At 37.4% G+C, this 23,942-nt stretch overlaps 1 protein-coding gene across 1 annotated transcript; it reads left to right on the top strand.

Moving 5' to 3' along the window:
* The first annotated feature begins 13,207 nt into the window (after positions 1-13,207).
* On the top strand, positions 13,208-13,519 carry LOC149844031 (glutaredoxin-C1-like). Its single transcript, XM_090001016.1, has one exon. It carries the CDS (start codon positions 13,208-13,210, stop codon positions 13,517-13,519), a length of 312 nt encoding a protein of 103 aa, XP_089857142.1.
* The last annotated feature ends 10,423 nt before the right edge of the window (positions 13,520-23,942 follow it).

Raw genomic sequence — 23,942 nt, 5'->3', positions numbered from 1 at the left:
ATCAAATGTTTTGAGTTGTAGTATGAGTTTATGAGAGAGAGAGAGAGAGAGAGAGAGAGAGAGAGAGAGATGTAGTTTTAGATACTCCAAATGAAGCACGTTTTAAATGTTTTCCTTTTTGGTTTTCGATATATATGTTCCAAGGAACTAGCATAAATAGCCCACTTGAGAAAGTGAGTGTAACTTGAAAATGAGGAAATAAAGAATGTTCTTTTCTATCAGTTTCTGCTCTAGTTCTTTTCATGCTTTGGATCTTTGTCACAAATGCTAGTAATATTTGGAAAGCCGCTACACTTGAGAAAAAATGTGATATTTTCAAAATAACGCCTATACTTACCACCACTTTTTTCATGATGATGTGATAAAAATAATTTTTTAGCAATTTTATATTTTGGTATACTGTTTATGATTTTATGTACTTATATATTTTTAAGTGATATATATATATATTGATTTTCTTGTTGAGATTTTCCTGAAATAATAATAAAAAATAACTTATCACGCTATTTTCCCCAGAACAATATGTCATGTTTTCGCTTTGTAGTCTAGTACATTTTTCATTTGATTAAGAGAATGACCACGTTATCTCTAAGTTGAATGATATATGCTGCATTGCTGTTGATAGCAGATCCAACGATGAGTGCATATTTAATACAGACGATTGTAGGTACAACCTAGTTAAAAACCCAGGATGCAACCCTGTAGTTGTGTTTAGCATGGTCGATTTAGTGGAAAACAACTCTTGGGTCATGTTTTTTTTATGAAAAAACACATGCTTTTTGAGTCAGAAAAAGTCTATAAATTTAGGACCTTTAATTTTTACAAGGCCAATTCAGAAAACCATTTCAGGTAATTTGATCCATTCAATGGCATGGTGGTGATCTTGAGCATTGGGTTTTGCTCTTGCACTACCATCTTCAACGTGATGTGCGCTGGAGAACTGATGTAACTTGAATCGTCCTCTCTTTCTGCCATCGACCTGTGATAGAGCTGCATGCAGAAGTGGTCACAAATTTGTCTGAACCTGCTTTGATACCATGATAAAATGAGGAGAGATAGAAGAGAGGGAGAAGTGGAGACAAGTATTAATGTGGTTCGTCATTAAGCCTATGTCCACAAGATGAAGTTCATGTATCATATAATCACTGCTTGTAGTATCCCTAGGTTACATCAAATATTAATAAAGAACAATGAGCGATATCAACATTATCTCGGATAAAGATAATGCTACTAGATGCGTGAAACAAATTGTAACGCATACAATGGGATGCACCGTAACTGAAGGAGAGAATAACAAGTAGATAGATGGCGCCAGGTGTAGCGGGCGATATACTAACAATCGAATCACCACAACTGAAGGAGAGAATAATGAGCTGATAGATGGCACCTGGTGTAGTTGGTGATATACCATAACTGAAGGAGAGGATAGCGGGCTGATAGATGGCACCTGGTGAGGATGGAGACATATCATCAACCGAATATACCGAGTTCGGTTGATGAGGATTGTCCTCATCATGACCTGGAGAGATCATGGTGTGATTTCATAACGTGTTCACATCATGATCACATTATCTTTTCAACAGGTGACAAGAGTATTACAAGTACTCAACTTCTTGGGTATGTTGAGCTACACAACCTTGTTTCTTGTATGACCTTAAAACTACACTTCTTTCAAGGAAAAAAATGCATCTAGAGGTGGATTTACTATCATCGTTGATGCCAGCAAAACCAACATCAGAATATACAGTCAATTCTATAAGTCATTTTCTTGAAAACACAATTATAAATTTTGAGTCTTTTTCAAATGCCTAAATATTTTCTAAACTGCTAGAATTTGAGGCCAACCAAGATTATTGTAGTAGTGGCTAACAAGACTAACATCAAAGTTAATATTGAGTTTCGTACATGACATAGCATATATTAATATTTCAACGGCTTGTATATAAGGGGCATTCATTCTATCTTGTCCTTCAATTGGACAATCATTTTTACTTAATTTGGACCCTTTTTCTATAGGAGTATTAACTAACTTGTAGTTACTCATTTTAAACTTTTTGAGTATATGACTGATATGTCTTCTTGACTCAAGCTCAAAATTTTATATTTTCTATCACATGTAATTTTTATTCCAAGAACATAAGATGCATTTCTCATGTCTTTCATTTTTGAATTGAAAATTTAACCATGATTTGGTTTTGACAATTATCTCATTATCATTTTCAATCACAAGAATATCATCCATATATAAAGAAAGAATAAAAAAATTTCTTCCACTTTTCTAAACATAAATGTTGTGGTCAAATTTATTTGCCACAAATTTGAGTATAGTAATTTCCTTATGAAACTTCAAATATCAATGACGTGGTGATTGTTTAAATTTATATAGATATTTTTTCAACCTATACATTTTATCCTCTTGTCCTTTAACAATATATTCTTCAGGTTGTTCCATAGAAATGAAATATTTTATATCATCATTTAAGAATACGATTTTGACATCCATCTGATATAGATCTAAATCATAATATTCTTTAATGACCAACATTATCCTTATTGAGGCAAATTTTGCAATGGGTGAATATGTATCAAGATAGTCTAATATTTCTCTTTGATAAAATCCTTTACCTACTAATCTAGCTTTAAATGTGTATATACTACAACTAAACTTGTATTTTTTTCTTAATATTCATTTGCATCCAATGGTTTTTCTTTCCTTAGGTAGATTTATTAATTTATAAACTTAGTTTTTCTCAATGGACTAAATTTTCTTGTCCATGGATTTTATTTATTTTGTTGATTCATGTGAGTTAATTGCTTCACTATAAGATAAGTTATCTTCTATGTCATTAAGATCTAATGAGTAACATAGTTCTTCTATTAAATAAACATAGTAGTCATATAGGTATGAAGGAGGAGCTCGTGACCTTTTATGTCCAACAAGTGACTGATGCGAAGGGGAAGGATCACTAACTATTGTTTTATCATTGCCTAACTGCCATAAGAGTTATCAAAGTCATAGATGAGATCAAATAGATCATTTTCATTGATTTTAGGAATGATTGGGTTCATATTTTGTTCTTTCAGGAATTCATCATCTCTACTTCAAATTAAACCCTTATTAGGATGATGAAATTTATAACCTTTGGATCCTTTTAGATATCCAATAAAAGTAAATCTTTTAGATCTATTGTCCAATTTATCTCTTAATCAATCTATAATTTTTAGGTGCGCTATAGAACCCTATCTACGAAGATAACTAAGATTTGATTTTCTTTCAATCCATGATTCATATGGTGTATCAATATTGACTATATGGAACTTTATTCAAAATTTAGGTAGTTGTGTAGATAGTTTCTCACCAAAATACATTTGGCAAAGAAGCATGAGACAACATGGATCTTACTATGTCTAGAAGAGTTTTATTGTACATTTTTGCCACACCATTTTTTTGGAGTGTTTCAGTCATTGTTGTTTAAGGTTTATTTTCATTCATCATATAGTATTCAAAAAATTCATTAAAGGTATATTCACCTCCTCGATTAATCCTTAAAACCTTCATTCTTTTTCCAAGTTGAGTTTCAACTTTTTGTCGATATTTTTTAAATTTCTCTAATGCCTCAGACTTATGTGATATAAGATATATATAACTATACATTGATTAATCATCAATGAAAGGTACAAAGTATTACATTCCTCTATGAGTTTGGGTCATAAAAGGTCCATAAATGTCTAAATGGATGATCTCTAATAGTTCAGATGCTCAAATTACTTCAATTGAAAATGGTTTTTTTGTTATTTTTCTATGAATGCATCATTCACATCTATGAAATGATGTTTCTTCAAGTTTCTTCATTTTATTTAAACTAATGTATCTTAATCTTTTGCGACAAACATTAATATCAATATTAAGAACATTATCAATATAAGCAGAAGATGAAGCGACTTTATTAAAATAAAAAAACAAGAAGTTTAAACAGTCCATGGTCTTGGTCGAAGTGAGCATCAAATTTGACTCAACCATGCATGCCCACAGTCTCCTTTTTTGGAATAAACCTCACTTCAAATCCCTTATTAATTAGGGAAGGAATAAACACTAGATTTTGTCGCATGAATGACACATATAATACATCAGTAAGCAAAACATTATTGTCAAATACTTCAATTCAATATGTCTCAACAACCATAAAATCAGATTAGGTGTTGTTTTTCATATACATACGATGTTTCCCAAGTTTGTATTTTTTTCATCTCTACTACCCCTTGTTTACTATTGGCAATGTGACATGTTGCTCTCGAGTCTACCCACCATCTAGAAAGTTCTTGGTCTCCATGCAAGCACTCTAACATCATGCAAATTATATCATGTTTCTTTTTTGTCTGCCATTTTTGTTATATTTGTTATTGTTGTTGTTGTTTTGGCGACTTTGCAATCTCTTTCGAAGTGTTCAAATTTATCACACTTGAAGCATTTTTCCTAAGATATTTTCCTTTGACTTGAATAATATTGGACCATTCTTCTTATCAAATTTACCAATGTTTTTAAATGATTTTTTTTTTAATTGAGGGTGCCTAGTCTGTCCATAGCTACCAAGTGGGAACATCTTTTGCAAAGTGTAATTCACTTTTCTTGTCTTGTTTATATGTTGTTGCTCCATTTTGACTATCTTCTAGGCAGATGGTAGGCTATTTAGGATGATAGAGATTTGCATACGATCTAAGATCACATTCTCAACAATTATCAAGTCTTTGGCCATCACAAGCATTTTGTTTGCATGATCAACTACGATGTCATTGTCTTGCATTTTGCATGAATTATATTGCTCTAAGCGCAACTAAATGTGTGTTTCAGAGGTAGTGTTATACTTTGTGAATATGACATCAAAATTGACTTAGCAGTAGGGTAGCCCTCAAATACCCTGATGAGATCGTCTTCCATTTATGTGAGCATGATGCATGGTTCTAGAAAGTACATTGTCCGTTTTGAATTTTTTGTAAGCATTTTTATTGTCTTCAAATGCAGCTTTCTCAAGGTCCTCCATCTCTATGTTCAAGACATTTTCAATGCTTTTTAAAGTCAAAGCAAAAAGAATTCTCCTCTTCTATATGTAAAAATTTGTCATTGAATTTATCATTTTTTGCTAGTTCGTTATTTTTTTGCTTTTTACTATTATATATTGGCAAATAATGATAAGTAAAAATTCAACCTTCAAGAGCAAGGTAAATAATATCATCAAAAGATTAGTCATGACCATTTGAGATAACATCTCCATGATTAAATAATTCATAAAAAAGTCAACTATATATCTTAAGCACCAATTTAAGATAAATCTTATGTTATGCACATAAAGTATTCAATCTGATTTTTTTAAGCACTATAATATCTCAGTTTTCTAAGTTTAAACAATAAATAAGCAGTCAAGCATCATGAATATAAATGAAAATAAATTACAACTTTATTCTTGTCAAAATAAAGCTTTAAGAGGCAAACAACAAAACATAACCACTTTTTCGTAATAAGAAAAAAGTAAGAACATTAATCTATGCATAAACAATAAGATTGAACCCTGAAACTGGATTATGGAATTTTTTTAGTTGAACATAAAAATCACTTTTCTGTAATACAAAAAAAGTTCAAAAGCCTATCTTGAGAAAATTGACATACAATAATCATGTCCTATAATTTTTTCAAAGAACATGTCTATTTTTTAATTTTCTCATAAACAAATTTAAAAGGTAGAGGTCTCAAAATAGAATTATCAAGAATTTATATACTAGTTATAAAAAGTAAACAATAAACAAATAATTTTTTTTAAAAAAAAGATGAGAACTTGAAGGGTTCTAACCCTTCGAAACCCTAACCCCGTTTTTCCTTTTTTTTTCTCTTTTTTGCAATCTCCTTCCTCCAATAGCAAGAACCATCAGGCACGACCGTCCAGTGGTGGCATGTGGTCAAAGAGGATGAGCTTGACAGTAGCATTTAACCAAAGAAGCCAAGTCACATGGCAGTGCACGACGGGCATTTTCTCTGATGATCCTCTGGCGAAAAGAAATGGGAAAAATGGATTTTTCGTAGTGGGGGTTTTCTGGTCAGCGACTACAGTCGGGCGTTTAATTTAACCTCCCCGAACTCGTCGAAATCCTCCCTTTGTTCCTCCTCCCATCTTTGTTGGGAATTCAGGTAAAGTGAAAAATGGGTTTTGAATTGCCGGCCAAATCTTCTGATTGACAGATTACATCGGCCAAACAATGGGTATGAAGTTTGTTGTTTTTTTATATTTAATTTTATTATTATTATCTCTTTGTTCTCTAATGAGGTTGGTTACGATTTCCAATGACTGAGTGCCAAACATAAAAATATGTACTAACATTTTTTTATTATTTTCCTATTTTTTGCTTTTTCGATGGTGAATCCATGTGCATGGTGGCTTCGCTTCTGGTATGGCTGAGTCTTCGCGCACACTCGTAACCTTGCTCTGATACCATTGATAGATTACTTTGATCAGAGGAGAGAGAAAGAAAGAAAGCACGAAGAAGAAAGTTTTGAAAACGGCCTATGTTAATGAGGGATTTCTTACATGAATTTCATGTGCGCATGTTAAATAGTCCTCTCCTTGGTATAGTCGTTTTCATCCCAACATTGATTGTATATTTAATTCATGTGATTTACTATCTTTAAAGTTAAAAAAAAATCAATTTTGTTTCTAAAACTGTTGTGAAAATATACATGGTAAGGAACATTTGGATATGCCCATGAACCAGGCAATCCATTAAGAGAGATGAACAATGTTATTGAAAGGCGACATCGCAACCTCGGTTTTAGGTTAACATATATATATATATATATATATATATATATATATATATATATATATATATATAGAGAGAGAGAGAGAGAGAGAGAGAGAGAGAGAGTTGTGCAACCCTTAGGTGTGGAACTGCCTGTGAAATCATCCTGACTGTCTTGATGGACGACCAGTGCAAAAAATGCAAAAAGAATGCTGAAAAACAGTGTTTTTTTGCTTTTTAGGCTTTAGTGTCACTTTCATATCACCAAATATCTTAGTTTCGCTGGGACCTTTAGCTGCACTCAAAAGCATGGGTAAAACACTCAAAAGATACATATGTGTTTTTAAAAAGCATTTTAACGACTCTTTTGAGTGCGCTAAAGCCTAAAAAGCAAAAAAATTGCCTTTTAGCGAGTTTTACTGTGTTTATATATATATATATATATATATATATATATATATATATATATATATATATATATATATATATATATATATATATATATATATAAAGAGAGAGAGAGAGATTTGGATTGCCATGAAAGAGAGTCCATGGTCAAGTACGGATTGAAGTATCAAATTGGATCGGCGCAGCCCCTAGAATTGAGCATCCAACCAAATAAGTGGGGATTGTAGCCGAAACGAATAAAGGACAGCAGATACCGGGGGCCCCTTTTGTGCATGAGTGCTGTCATACCCATCCACTTCAACATTCTGGTAAACAATGATAAGTGAAAATTCAACATACAAGCTCAAGGTTAATAATATCATCAAAAGATTAGTCATGACCATTTGAGATAACATATCCATGATTAAATATTTCATAAAAAAATCAAGTATATATCTTAAGCACCAATTTAAGATAAATCTTATGTTATGCACATAAAGTATTCAATCTGATTTTTCTAAGCACAATAATATCTAAGTTTTCTAAGTTTAAACAAAAAATAAGCACTCAAGCATCATGAATATAAAAGAAAATAAATTACAACTTTATTATTGTCAAAATAAAGCTTTAAGAGGCAAACAACAAAACATAATCACTTTTATACAATAAGAAAAAAGTAAGAACATTGATCTGGGCATAAACAATAAGATTGAACCCTGAAACTGGATTCTGGAAGTTTTTGAGTAGAACATAAAAAACACTTTTATGTAAGACCAACAAAGTTCAAAAGCATGTAGTGAGAAAATCGACATACAGTAATCTTATCCTAGAAAATTTTCAAAGAACATGTCTATTTTTGAATTTTCTCATAAACAAATTTAAAAGGTAGAGGTCTCAAAATAGAATTGTCAAGAATTTAAGGACTAGTTATAAAAAGTAAACATTAAACAAATTAATTTTTTTTAAAAGATGAGAACCTGAAGGGTTCTAACCCTTCGAAACCCTAACCCCCTTTTTCCTTTTTTTCTCTTTTTTGCAGTCTCCTTCTTCCAACAGCAAGAACCGTCAGGCACGACCGTCCAGTGGTGGCATGTGGTCAAAGAGGATGAGCTCGACAGTAGCATTTAACCAAAGAAGCCAAGTCACATGGCAGTGCATGATGAGCATTTTCTCTGATGATCCTCTCGCGAAAAGAAATGGGAAAAGGCATTTTTTGAAGAGGGGGTTTTCTGGTCGGCGTCTACAGTCGGGCGTTTAATTTAACCTCTCCAAACTCGTCGAAATCCTCCCTCTGTTCCTCCTCTCGTCTTTGTGGGGAATTCGGGTAAAATGAAAAATGGGTTTTGAATCGCCGGCCAAATCTTCTGATTGACAGATTATACCGGCCAAACAATGGGTATGAAGTTTGTTATTTTTTTATATTTAATTTTATTATTATTATTTCTTCATTCTCTAATGAGGTTGGTTACGATTTCCAATGACCGAGTGCCAAACAAAAAAATATGTACTAACCTTTTTTTATTGTTTTCCTATTTTTTGTTTTTTCGATGGTAAATCCACGTGCATGGTGGCTTCGCTTCTGGTATGTTTGAGTCTTCGTGCACACTTGTAACCTTGCTCTGATACCATTGATAGATTACTTTGATCAGAGGAGAGAGAAAGAGAGGAAGCACGAAGAAGGAAGTTTTGAAAACGGCCTATGTTAATGAGGGATACTCATTTCTTGGATGAATTTCATGTGCGATGTTAGATAGTCCTCCCCTTGGTATAGTCATTTCCATCCCAACATTGATTGTATATTTAATTCATGTGATTTACTCTCTTTAAAGTTAAAAACAAAATCAATTTTTTTTCTAAAACTGTTGTGAAAATATACATGGTAAGGAACATTTGGATATGTCCATGAACCAGGCAATCCATTAAAAGAGATGAACACTCTTCTTGAGAGGCGACCGCAACCTCGGTTTTAGGTTAACATATATATATATATATATATATATATATATATATATATATATATATATATATATATATATATATATATATATAGAGAGAGAGAGAGAGAGAGAGAGAGATTTGGATTGCCATGAAAGAGAGTCCATGGTCAAGCACGGATTGAAGTATCAAATTGGGTCGGCGCAGCCCCTAGAATTGAGCATCCAACCAAATAAGTGGGGATTGTAGCCGAAACGAATAAAGGACAGCAGATACCGGGCCCCCCTTTTGTGCATGAGTGCTGTCATACCCATCCACTTCAACATTCTGGTAAACAACAACATGCATGCAATGCATAGCATACAGTCATGTTCAGATAAGGAGACCCTCTAGTGGCAGAAGAATGTCAACTTTTATAAATAAATAATAACAAATTTGTTAAAAAAAAAAAGCAGGGAGTGCACCCTCGGGTCGTAGCATCACACAAATGAGTGGGTGAACAAGATGGTTATTGTTAGGTCATATCATAAGATGCTTAGTCGAGTCCTATAACAAGCTAAACCCTCTGTCACCGAGACATAACATATATTTTCAAAAGACCATTTTTATATTGTTTTCTTTTATATTTCCATTTTTCTGTACATGCTGATATTTACTTGAGATTTTCTAGAAAATCCCATTTTTCAATATCTTGCAAAACTGATGTTCTCCCGAATCTGGAGACAGGTTTGTGACATTGACCTTGAACACCATGAGATCACATTGCTCTCTTGATATGTTACAAGGGCGTTAGTATCTTTCACTTTAAGCAAACTCATCACTCTGCATGTAAAGATAGATAGAATTCTCTCTCTCTCTCTCTCTCTCTCTCTCTCTCTCTCTCTCTCTCTCTCTCTCTCTCTCTCTCTCTCTCTCTCTCTCTCTCTGTGTGTGTGTGTGTGTGTATGTGTGTGTGTGTGTGTGTGTGTGTAAGAAACTAGAATACAGCAGCAATGGCATGAAAATTTGGTACTGGAAAGTGAAAAGGTATCTGGCTACAACCACAAGCAGTGAATACCATGGTCAATCTAATTCAACATGCTTTCAATTTCATGGCCTACTTCTAATTTGGAGTATTGGATAGTTTTTTTGTTCCTTTTTTAAAACTAAGCTGAGGGAAAACTGCAAATCACCGATTGCACATTGGCAGTCTTGGGATTGATAAAACCCTTGAGGTTCCTTCTGTCTATTGAAGACTACACCCAGCTTTGATCTTGCAGTAAAGAATGCCCCTGTGGGTTTTAAATAATGTCAGATGACAAATCGTGGTCACCCCTAGCCAGAAAGGCAGAGCCTTTGTGGGTATTGGATTCTCATTTCTTACTAGTCAGAGAGCTGTTATTTGAGTTAGGAATTCAGATTTTGGTTTGAAATTTGGTTGAGACAATGGTTGCTTTTTTTTTTCCTTATGGGAAGGAAAACCTCAAAGAGAACCAAGTCACTTAATGGGCCTGCCTTCCTGCTAGGGATGGCAGTGGACCGAGGCGGGGACGGGGGACAAGGTCTCCACCCCCGCCCTGTCTCAAATTCCTGCCCTCCATCCCGCACGGTTTTTTACTTTAACCTCCATCTCCGCCTCCATCCCCGTTTCATGTCCTTCATCCCCGGTCCACTGCCATCCCTACTTCCTGCAAGTTTAAACTCCAGGTTGACGAACGACCACCCACCCAGTCTTACATGCATGGCTCAACCGTGATTTGATCCTGGGCCTTTAGCTTGACATAGGACCCCGCTGGCTACATGGGTAACCACCGGTGGTAAGACAATGCTTGTTTGTGAGAAAGAAATTGACGACTTTTTAGGAAATGATGAGGTAGTTGAGGGCCTTGAGGGATTTATTCTTTTGCTTTTTCACAAAAAAAAAAAAAAGAGTTCGCAAATACTACCCTTCTATTTTCCAATACACCTCGGAAATCTCAGATGACCGAGAAAATCTTGAGAATGAGATTTGTGATACGTATTCGACCCTTATCCTATCTACTATTTTGTCAAGCAAAGTTCTATCATATCTAAGGAATATTTGTAACTTGTAAAGCATACAGAACCAACACCACACCCCCCCCCCCAACTCTCAAACCAAACTATTACACACATGCTCTAATTTTCAAAAAGATTTATCCAAACGTTGGGTGCCATCGTCATCATGATCACTTTACTGTTCAGTGAGAACATGTATGATGATATTTGAACCATAATGGCATGATCCAACTTTTAGCCAAAATGGAAATCGAATCAATTGATAAAAAGAAACCGATTTTTGGATGAAATTATCTGCCCTGATCCACTTTTCAGGTGTTTAAGATAAGGCACATCACACGTGCAATGAATATGATTCCCATTATTTTTGTTGGTCAAACTACCCTTGTTTTGTCAAGGAAATATCCCTAAATTAAGCTCTTAAAGAAAGCAAAAAAGGTAATGGTTCTTAAGGCTCTTAACTATAGGAACAAGATCCAATCATACCCTAGTACCACGCTTTGGATTGTATTGTTGCAAGTAGTTTTAATCAAATCTGACCTGGTAGATGTGATCTACATACATAATCAATTAAATAATCGGATGTATCATGCGTGCAGGATTTTCTATAGATTCAAAAATCAACAGCTATCAAAATACCAATATTTAATTATTTAAAGAATCATGCTTTTTCATTGAAAAAAAAAACGATCCAAGGGTCGATTCCTATCAAATGGACCTTGTTGAATCCATCTACATGATCACATTTAATCAAAAGTTGCACCAATACTAACCCAGAGTGGGTATGACAATAGGGTATGATTGGATCCGGTTCCCTAGTTATCCTCTCTCTCTCTCTCTCTCTCTCTCTCTCTTGGTGGCTGTACACCCAATATCAAGAATTTTTTACATTGCAAAAAGGACAACCAAGTAGGGATGGTAGTGGACCGAGGCGGGGCGGGGGACAAGGTCTCGACCCCCACCCCGTTTCAAAATCCGAACCTCCATCCCTGCACGGGGGTGGATTTTAACCTCCACCCGCGCCTCTATCCCAGTTTCATGTCCTCCATCCTCAGTCCAAATGGGGCCGAGGCGGGGTAGGGCCCCATTTTCCCTTGGTCTATAGTCATCCCTTGAAGGATTGGGGGCGGGGCGGGGCAAGGATTGGAACGGGGGCCGGGGTGGGGCAAGGATTGGAACTGGGGGCGGGGTGGAGAAAAGCATAAGTCCATCCCCGCCTCCATCCCCGCACGGGGATAGATTTTAACCTTCATCCTCGTTTGATACCCTTCATCCTCGGTCCAAATGGGGTGAGGCGGGGCCGCAGTCCATTGCCATCCCTACAACCAAGTTTAATAAGAGTTGGTTACCTTAATTAGAAACAACGAAGTCAAAGCTCAAACTCAATAAGATAATTGAATTAGAACTGAATCAAGGAGGGTACTTTTGCGTTAATCATTACCCAATTGGAATGGGGCGAAGGTTCATGTGAAATAATGTTTCTTTTGTCCACTAAAAAAAAAGGATTCTACGCCACACTTAATAATAAACAATGGGGACCTTGTTATGATAGGTCCTTATCAACAATGATTTCCAGAATTTTCACAAGTTCAAAATAATCTTAGGGAATATTTTTTTTAGTTCTTTTGAAAATATTAAAAAGAAAACACAATCTACCGAGCATGCTTGAGACTATAAATATATGCTCTCCTCGAGTGCTATATGGCATCACACACTCTTATCACAGCTCTCAACCTCCACTCAACACTTGATATCTTTCACTCACGCACATACCGCTCTCAATTTCCTCATTCACCTTGCTCTAGGGCAATCACCCACTTCACTCTCTCTCTTAAAAACTTTCATCCAACCACAATCTTTTCCTTTCTCCATTTTTGCAAACCCGTCAATACCAAGAATTTATTTCTTCTCCTTTTTCTCAATTTTCAACAACTCCCTTGTCCATTTTTCCTGATATTCCTTCTTATATAACATATCGGTTCATCCTTCAAAGCCTCAAGGTATAACTTGGTATATTGTGCAACTTAGCACATTGCACCACAGCACACACACACACACACACACACACAGTTGAGTGAGCAGAATGGAAAGGGTGGAGAAATTGGCCAAGCAAAATGCAGTGGTCATGTTCAGCTTGAGCTCATGCTGCATGTGCCACGCCATGAGGTTCTTCTGCGAGCTCGGGGTCAATGCGATCGTGTACGAGCTGGATAAGGAGCCTCGAGGGAAGGAGATGGAGAGGGCGCTTGCGGGCCTGGTGGGCCGCGGACCTCCGGTTCCCGCCGTGTTCATCGGTGGCCGATTTGTGGGTCCCACAGAGAGAGTCATGGCCCACCACCTCAATGGGACGCTGGTCCACATGCTTAGAGAAGCAGGGGCAATCTGGATCATTTAAATCAAATGTTTTGAGTTGTAGTATGAGTTTATGCAAGAGAGACAGAGAGAGTTCTAGTGACGTAGTTTTAGATAGTCCAAGTGAAGCACGTTTTTAAATGTTTTCCTTTTTTGTTTTGGCTATGTTCCAAGGAACTAGCATAAATAGCCCACTTGAGAAAGTGAGTGTAACTTAAAAATGAGGAAATAAAGGGTGTTCTTTTCTATCAGTTGCTGCTCTAGTTCTTTTCATGCTTTGGATCTATGTCACAAATGCTAGTAATATTTGGAAAGCCGCTACACTTGAGAAAAAATGTGACATTTTCAAAATATCGCCTATACTTACCACCGGTGGTGGAGCCAGAAGTTTTTTGTTGGGTGGGCAGACTTCGGGTGGTGATGATCGACCTCTATCGGTGGTGCAATGACTCGAAGCCTCCGTGGTGGTGAAGATCATAGATCGAGATCGAAAGCCTGTTTCGATAGTTGAGCCACCTCCTTCTCGGTGGTGATCCAGCAGCAATCCGAAGGTCTTCCAACTGAGGTGCCTCCTCAGCTCCCTCTCGGAGGGGACGGTCCTCGCCACAGCATGAGGCGGAGCAACTCCCTTGGCTGGCTTCATCCCATGTCCATCGTCTCCTGTGTCTGGGTGCCATAGGGTACTCTGTATTGCAGGGAGGCTTGATCTCCACTCCTGCACCACCCTGCTCTGATCTTCTTCGACAAGCATTCGCAAGGAAAGAATGCAACCACCAAATCGTGCGGAATGAAGAAAAAGACCTGAGTCGTATCATATTTCGACTCGGTTTCTAATTCTGGGGTGGGCGACTGCCCACCCCTGGATCCGCCACTGCTTACCACACTTTTTTATAATGATGTGATAAAAACTATCTTTTAGCATTTTTATATTTTGGTATACTATTTATGATTTTATGTACTTATATATTTTAAAGTGATTCTATATATATATATATATATATGCATTGATTTTCTTGTTGAGATTTTCCTGAAATAATAATAAAAAAAAACTTATCACCCGATTTTCCCCAGAACAATATTTGTCATGTTTTCGCTTTGTAGTCTAGTACATTTTTCATTTGATTAAGAGAATGACCACGTTATCTCTAAGTTGAATGATATATGCTGCATTGCGGTTGATAGCAGATCCAACGATGATTGCATATTTAATACAGACGATTGTAGGTACAACCTAGTTAAAAACCCAGGATGCAACCCTGTAGTTCTGTTTAGCATGGTCAATTTAGTGGAAAACAACTCTTGGGTCATGTTTTTCTTATGAAAAAACATGTTTTTTGAGTCAGAAAAAATCTATGCATTTAGGACTCTCAATTTTTACTTTGCCAATTCAGAAAACTGATGAGTTGTGGAGCCTGATTCACTGTTTTTGCCCTTGCAGAAAGGGGGGTCCGGGGGTTCGCCTCGGCGCGGGTCAGGGAGGGGCGCCCCTGGCGGGGGGTTATAGGGGGGCAGCGCCACCCCCCAGAAGAAATTTTTTCTGAGGCTTATGTTTGGGACTCGGTTTTCAGTGGATTCGACCCGATTTGGTTAGGGTTAGGGTTGTCGCCCTTGCCTTGTTTATATTCTCGTTTTTCTTTCCCGAGCTTGTAACTGTCTGTTAAGAGTAATAATATTTCTCTCTGGGCGGCCGTGGTTTTTTTACTCTCTCTCGGATTTGAGGAGAGGTTTTTTCACGTAAATCTGTGTTCTTCTTGTGTTTTGTTTGATCGTTCTTGTTCTTTGTTTCCTTTTGATTGTCTCTTGCTTGTGGTTTTTCCTAACAAAAACCTGTCCAGAGGGTTTTTTTTTTTTTAAGAAAATAAGGTTGGGGGATTAAAGCCCCCTCCTTTTATTGAAGAGCAATATACTTACAATCGGCCTACCATACGAACAAGGCAAATGTACAGACCCACAAACAAAAAAAAATTAAATGGGTTGACTGTCCATCCATTCAAACCACTCCCCAATCCTAGAAGGTCTGGGAAGAAGGGAGGATGTGATATCTACTCCAAACATGAACAAGTTGATTCAAACTTTCATCTCTCTGTGTGCGTTGAAAACATTCGACACAACTATCCTAAATCTCTTACAGATGGAATACCAACGAACTTCATGGTAGATTAAATTCTGAATGCCCCAAACTTGCCAAATAACAACATGAAATACCACATTTCAGCACTGTTGCAGCCATTTCAGAGAAAATTTCTTTGAGGTCCATCATTGAAATTCCTCCCCCAGGGATCTACATGGATATATCTGTTTATCTCAAAGAAGCTAGTAATGGATTTCCAAACATTGCTCACCATTGAACAATCAATGAAGATATGTTGAACAGTGTTGTGAGAGGCGTACGCCTATGTACCTGAAGCGTACGCCTATGTACCTGAAGCGTACGCCTCAGAGGCGAGGCGCACGCTCAAGGTACTGAGGTGTTGCTGTGATGCGCCCCTCATCAACCTCCGACCAGTTGTGACCACCAACCACCGGAGTTGCTGTGCTGCAGCTGCTGCTCAGTCTTCTCCGACCACCGGATGACTGGCATATCCCTCGCTTCCGTACCAGCTGGGCGCGTGGTCCTTCTCTTACTGCCTCCCCTCCCACCGCTTCACTTCCATACCAGTTGTGAGAGGCGTACTCCTCAGTACCTGAGGCGTACACCTCAGAGGCGAAGCGCAGGCGCATTTAACAACCTTGATGTTGAATTGATTCTGTTTGATGCTTGCAAAATCCACAACTATTTGCTACAGGTATGCCCATACGTTGGACACGATCGAGGGTAGGGAGCCGGGACTCGTTAGCCAAACAAGTCATCCAAACGGCACGGGGTGATGCTGTCCATGCCATAGCACCTTCCACCATGTAGAAGGAGGAAATATCTCGCCAGAGGGAATGTGGTGATAGGGCTTTAGAGGGAGTATCCCACCAAACAATGCAATCCGAGCTCAGGCCCAGTTGGGGAGCTCTATTAAGAATCACAGAAAGTAACACATGAGCAAAAGCTTGCAACCCACTTGGCTCGTGAAGAATCTGAGCAAGTGTGGCATGCAAGGTGTTTGATGTGGCCAGGAACTAAAGAGCCAGTCTCCTCTCCTGGGGAGCCATTAATGACTAACGAAAAGGAGGGGACGAAACACACAGCAAAAGCAGCAACCCCTGAGTGAGAAACTCCCAATCAACGCAGTCATAGGCCTGAGATAGATCGGCTTTCAGGACAGACAGATGGAGTATTACACGAGAAAAGAGGGTCAACAAGATCATGAGCAAGCAAGATGATTTCCTATGTATTGCGACCACAAAGAAAAGCACCTTGGTTCAGGAAAATTTTGCAGGAAAGGATGAGGCACATCCTATTAACCATAACTTTAGCTATTATTTTCAAAACAAAGTTACATAATGCTGTGGGCCTGAAATCACTAAAGGAGTGGGAATCACTAGATTTAGGGATGAGTACGAAATGAGTTGAGTTGACTCGAAGTCTTGCACCACTATGATCACGTCCCAAAAAGTTTGGTAAAAAACAAAACCTGAAAAACCATCTCTTCTTGGGGCATTCTCCCCATTTGCCTGAAATATAGCTATCTGAACTTCTTTAGCGGTCACCGGGGACAATAGCTGCACGTTTTCTACTATTGAAACGCAACTTAGCATAACCATGCTTGAAAACATGGTGACACACTGTCACGAGCTTAGTACCGAAGGCCCCGGCGATGATGTCTGGTCAGGAACACACTGATTGTCTTTGGATAATAAGTGAGCAAAGAAGGACCAGACAGCTTCTTGAATAATAATTTTTTATGATGACCGAGTGCTAATATTTTTGAAAAACTGATTTCTCAGGTTATAAAGAGAAAATCCTCAAAAATCTTAGGTCATTTCATACATCTTAGGAAATCCTAGAATTCTAGAAAAAACCCAGATCTCTAGACGGCAAAACCACTTTGTCATCTAGTCTTGGGACGGCGAACCATTTTGTCGTCTGGTCTTGAGATGGCAAACTGTTTTGTCGTCTACTCTTGAGACGGCAAACTGTTTTTTTGTTAAGTATTAGGATGAAAAACCATTTTGACTTTATCATTCGGCCTTGGGACGACAAACCGTTATGTCGTCCGATCTTGGGATGGCAAAACCACTTTGTCTTCCGATCTTTGGATGGCAAACCATTTTGCCATCCGGTTTTGGGATGGCAAAATCATTTTGTCATCTTGTTTTTGGATGGCAAAACCTCTTTGTCATCCAATCTTGGGATGACAAACCACTTTATTGTCCTCTCTTGGGACCGCAATACCACTTTATTGTCTGGTACGACAAATATAGAGATAGCCCACAAGAGGCTTATCCCTATCTTACACCAGCTCCCTATATGTGTTTTCACGAAAAACTGTCCATGAATGAGCTTTATTTCCTTTTTGGGATAAGCACAAATCCAATTGGGTTAGATCCGAATTCAAAAAATCTCTTGATCTGAATCTCGCTCTTAATTCTTATAAATAAAGGCTGACCCCTAGCACCACAACAAAGCAGTGGATTAGCGACGACCACATTCCGTCGCTATTCCGTCATTAATCCGTCGCTAACAGGCTTAGCGACGACGAGGCGACAATATGCTTACGTTGCAATTTTTTCGATGCTAACTGGCGACGGAAAAAATTCGTCGCCTGATCCCTCGCTAATTGCGATGGAATAACGAGCGACGTATTTCGTCGGCAATCCGCCGGTACTAAACGACGACCTCGGTTGGCGACGGATTTACATCCGTCGTTAAGTCGTCGCTAGATTTATATGCATAGTGATGGAAACATCCGTCGCAAACACGAAAAAAAAATAAAAAATTTATTTGAAAATTAAATACCGAGAACGGTACAATTTATATTTCCTGTAAATAAAAAATAAACTACATATAAAATTTCATATAAAAGGAATCTACAACAATTAATCGTTCCACCTTAAAATTAACAAGTTTAATTATTTACAATTCAACAATTACAATTTGGAAACAAAAAAAATAGAACTTCTTCAACACAGTTTTCTAATCATCGCCAAGATTTTGTGTGTCTTCTTGTTCATTGCCTTTATCTGTCCCTTCAGCTCCGCTACGCTGATTATCACTAGCAGCCTACACAAGAAAATAACACTCAGTATTGATAAACAAAATATAATGAAATAAATTACACACTATATGTGATTCTATCATGTGCTCATATGTGTTCTAAGGCAATAAAAAAACTTTATATGTGATTCTATCATGCTTATATGTGCTCTAAGGCAGACAAAAAACTCTATATGTGATTCTATCATGAATTATATGTGTTTTAAGGCATTAAAAAAATTGTATATGCGATTATATCATGCTCAAATGAGTTCTAAGGCAGCTAGAAAAACTCTATATGTGATTCTATCATGTTCATATGTGCTCTAAGGCAGGCAAAAAGTTATATATGTGATTCGATCATGCTCATATGTGTGCTAAGGCAGTCAAAAACTTGAATATGTGATTATAGCATGCTCATATGTGTTCTAAGGCAGACAGAAAAACTCTATATGTGATTTTATCATGCTCATATGTGCTCTAAGGCAGGCAAAGCAAAAAACTTTATATGTGATTCTATCATGAATGATATATGTTCTAAGGCAATAAAAAAACTCTATATGTGATTTTGGCATGCTCATATGTGTTTTAAGGTAGTCAAAAAACTGAATATGTGATTATAACATGCGCATATGTGTTCTAAGGTTGTCAAAAAACTGAATATGTGATTATAGCATGCTCATATGTGTTCTAAGGCAGTAAAAAAAACTTTATATGTGATTCTATCATGCTCATATGTGCTCTAAGGCAGACAAAAAACTTTATATGTGATTATAGCATGCTCATATGTGCTCTAAGGCAGACAAAAAACTCTATATGTGATTCTATCATGCTCATATGTGCTCTAAGGCAAGCAAAAAGTTATATATATGATTCGATTATGCTCATATGTGTTCTAAGGCAGACAAAAAACTAAATATGTGATTATACTTGAGAGGGACCTGCAATCGAAGATCCCCTGTTCAGCACAAAATTGTTGAACTTATCTCGGATAAAGGAGGCGACGGTGTCATGGAAGTAGTCATTCAGTGTGTCCTTAATGATCTGGCGTACATCATCACCGGAAAGAATAGGCTGCTGCTAGGAGCTTATGTCGGAGGAAGAAGTTTGTGAACCGTAACTGGAAGAAGCAATAACTGGTGAAGTGTTCATATTACTCTCAAACCCGAACACGCGACCTTTTTTGGGTTCACCTGCTGCAGTCACCTATGCTGCAGGATCAAATGATGGATGCTGAGTAGCGTCATCGCCATATCGCTCTACCATCTGTTGCTTATATGCCTCCTACAAATTAATGTTTAAAGTATGCATTAATAATTAATGATAACATTATGATAACTTGCATATTACAATGATTATTAATAGAATAAATGCATACCGTTGTCGTTCTCGCCTTCTCTGATACGAAGACTCCCATGGTCTTCCGTTTATGTGTTTCAACAAACACATCCTTATATGGTACAATGCCTCCTTTTTTTGCTTCCTGCGAAATTAAAGGACAAAACATTTAGTTTACAAGTTTGCAACAATACTTATAAAATTAATATTATATATTGATGAGTTACCATTTTCTTCAGGTGGCTCCCAAATGTCTTAGATCCACATGTGTGTAGATGGGCTTCGGGTATTTTTGCTCGATTTTGTGCAGCCTTCGCAGAGCGATTTTGAAATGCATCTTCTGCCCACTTATCGCACATTTCATCCCAATAATCTCTCATGATAGTAATAGGGTCATGGCCCTTCCACTGTAGTGGATCATCTATTACGCCAGATGTTTTTTTTGTTGCAGTCTTCATATTGTGCAGCATGTCTGCAAATCGATTGGCAGCCACCTTCTGGCACACCTTCTTTGCATCATTTTCTTCCACCGTAGTTGCGAAGCGATTCGAAGCCTACAAATATTTTCAGAAAGTTAGTAGACATGACTTAAAAAAAATAAATATGAAACACATTAACTATGAGAAACAACTATATACCGTGAATGAGGACCACAATTTGTCTAACACCTCATTTGGGTACTTTTTCCATTGAGCAACCGGTCCTGGTAGATGTTGAAGAAGTGAATTTCTAATCGTCCGTACTACTTCTTGTGGCTCAAACCTCATGCTGCACATGAATTGGTACACAGTAAATATCAATATAAAATATTTATAAGATATGCAATAATTGAAAATGAAATACTTACGGTCGATTATCGATATACACTATTCGAATGAGTCTTCTTGTGCCAGACTGAGAAGACCCTACTTTCTGTGTTGGCTCCTGACTTGTGTGATCAACTGGTGTAGGTGGGTCGTGTATAGGCGAAACATCATCTGTAAAAAACACGTTAGAAATTCTCAGAATGCGCATTTAAACTAATCAAGCATCCAATTAGTTAAATGATATACCTATCATAGGAGCCCGTGAAGATGAAGGCTGGGCCTGGCTACTACTGGATGAGCGACCATTGTAACCTCCATGAACCATATTCTAACAAATAACATATGTCATACAATACATTCAAATAATTCACATCAAGTATTACAATACATTCAAGTCATTCGCATCAAGTATTACAATAATTAAAATCATTTGCATCAAGTATTGCAATACATTCAAATGATTCGCAACAAGTATTACAATACATTCAAATCAGGTACTGTAATACATTCAAGTCAATCACATCAAGCATTGCAATGCATTCAAATCATTTGCATCAAGTATTACAATGCATTCAAATAATTCAAATCATTCACATCAAGTATTGCAATAATTCAAATCATTTGTATCAAGTATTACAATACATTCAAATAATTCAAATCATTCACATCAAGTATTGCAATGCATTTGAATCATTCGTATCAAGTATTACAATACATTCAAATAATTCAAATCATTTACATCAAGTATTGCAATACAACTCATTCATTCGCATCAAGTATTACAATATCATTCACATCAAGTATTGCAATACAACTTATTCATTCGCATCAAGTATTATAATACATTCAAATAATTCAAATCATTTACATCAAGTATTGCAATGCATTTAAATAGAGATTTGTATTACAAGATTTTGCTCACTAGCTTGAAAATTCTTCCTCGTCACTTGTTTGACTTTCTTCTTCTTCTTCTTCTTCTTCATTGTTTACACATTCACTTGGTACATCATTTGGATCACATTCCTCTATGAATGTTTCATCGACCAATAGAGATATGACATGCATATCATGCGCAACATCATGACCATAAGTGAAGTCATAGATATAATCTGATTGATAGTAATCGTTGTCTTCAGCTAACTTATCTTCCTATAACTGATCATACTCAGGGTATAGTTTGGACTTCACCTTGGAAACTGCCCACCATTCATTTCTATTTGACTTTTTTATACTCAGATATGAAGTATAATAAACTTGTTGAGTTTGCGAGGCTAATATGAATGGTTCATATGTTCCAAACCTGGATTTATGATTCACCTCCACAATGCTTGAAGCTTTGTCGAGTCTTGTTGCAGTTGGATCAAACCAATGACACTTGAATAAAGTTACCCTGTTATTTATGCCTAAGTCAACTCCATTATTTCCTCTATAACACCGTAGTAATCATGTTCATTTTCACCGTAGCTGCTACGCTTGACACACACGCCGCTACTCATCGTTGATTTGTTTATACCGTAATCTTTTGTATGAAATTGATAGTCATTTACGATGTACTTGTTGTAGCATTGCACAACTTTGATCGGATCATTTTCTAAATTACATATTCCTTGATCTTTAACATCACCACGGCGGACCAACGCACAGACAGAAACAATGATTGTGACCATGTCTAGTTCTGATAATCACTCACAAAACCCTTCTTGTATATGTGATGTCTAACGCTATGAGGTTCTATAAATCGATTATTCTTACAAATCTTGCAGGGACACCTAATCTGACCTGTGGGATCCACTGTACTGACAATTGTCGTTGCAAATTCAATAAAACTTTCAACATCATCCATATATTCATGCGATAACTCATTGTCTACTATCCTACGGTACATTCATTCACAGTTTGCAGTCATTTTCTTATGATATTACAAATAATAACCTAATGAATTGAAAGAGAACAATCAGAATGCTACGATGAAGAAAATATCAAATTTATCATGCAATATATGATGTCATACAATAACAAGAATTTTGATGCATGCATTGATAACTTAATATTTTCATGTGCAAACTATTAATGACACAATATAATCATTTGAAACATGCTTTCATTATACAATTTCACATGAAAGTCATAATCAAATTGAAAGTAACTACATGCAAGCATGGATACAATTACATCAAACATTGTAATACATCGTAATCATTCATATCAAACAAATGGCAAACATGTACCTGCAGCAAACACACTTCAATATTTCACTAACTACTACCATGCCTAGCATGGACTCCGTACTCCAAAAATAAGAACACTTTTATATTCATACATTAAAATCATGCTCAGCATGATCTCCAAACTCCAACAAAGAAACCCTAAATATCAACAACTAAGTGAGTGTGTGAACAATAAAGTGTTACATCTACTAAATTAAATAACATGTGATACGCTTGCATCACTTACTCACCACAGGTATTTACCCGATTTGCATTGTTTTTGTCACTTACTTACCACAGGTGGCTGAGCACAAGCTGGTTTCGTTGAAAAATCTGCACAAAAAAATGTTGTTTTAAAATAAAGTCACCACAAAAAAAAAGAGGTTGTTCCGGCAGGGGGTCGACTCCCCTGCTGTTCCGATAGGGAGTCAACCCCCTTACATAACATAGGGGGTTAACCCCCTTACGGAACATAGGGCGTTAACTGACCCTCTATTCTGGCAGGGGGTCGACCCCCTGCTTGTTCCGGCAGGGGGTTAACCCCCTGCTTGTTCCGGCAAGGGGTTAAGCCCCTGCCAGAAAGGCAGGGGATTAACCCTCTGCCGGGGTCGACCTCCTGTCGGAACAGGCAGGGGGTTAACCCCTTGCCTATTCCGACAAGGGGTTAAGCCACTACTAGAAAGGCAGGGGGTTAACCCCCTGTCGGGGTCGACCCCCTGCCGGAACAGCCAGGGGGTTAACCCCCTACTGTTCTGGCAAGGGGTTAACCCCCTGCCTGTTCCAGCAAGGGGTTAAGCCTCTGCCGGAAAGGTAGGGGTTAACCCCCTGCTTTTCTGGCAAGGGGTCGACCCCCTGCCGAAAAACGCGGGGGGGTCGACCCCCTCGTTTACCTGTCTTCGGGCGGCAGCGAACGGCGAGGCCTGTAGACGGTGGGACCGGTGAACGACGGGAGTGAGCGAACGGTCGGAACGGGCGAACGGTGAACGGCGG

Source organism: Nuphar pumila, chromosome 3 (assembly GCF_984573655.1).
Source record: "Nuphar pumila chromosome 3, dmNupPumi1.hap1.1, whole genome shotgun sequence".
Taxonomy (NCBI): domain Eukaryota; kingdom Viridiplantae; phylum Streptophyta; class Magnoliopsida; order Nymphaeales; family Nymphaeaceae; genus Nuphar; species Nuphar pumila.
This window is presented reverse-complemented; position numbering and strand designations above follow the sequence as displayed.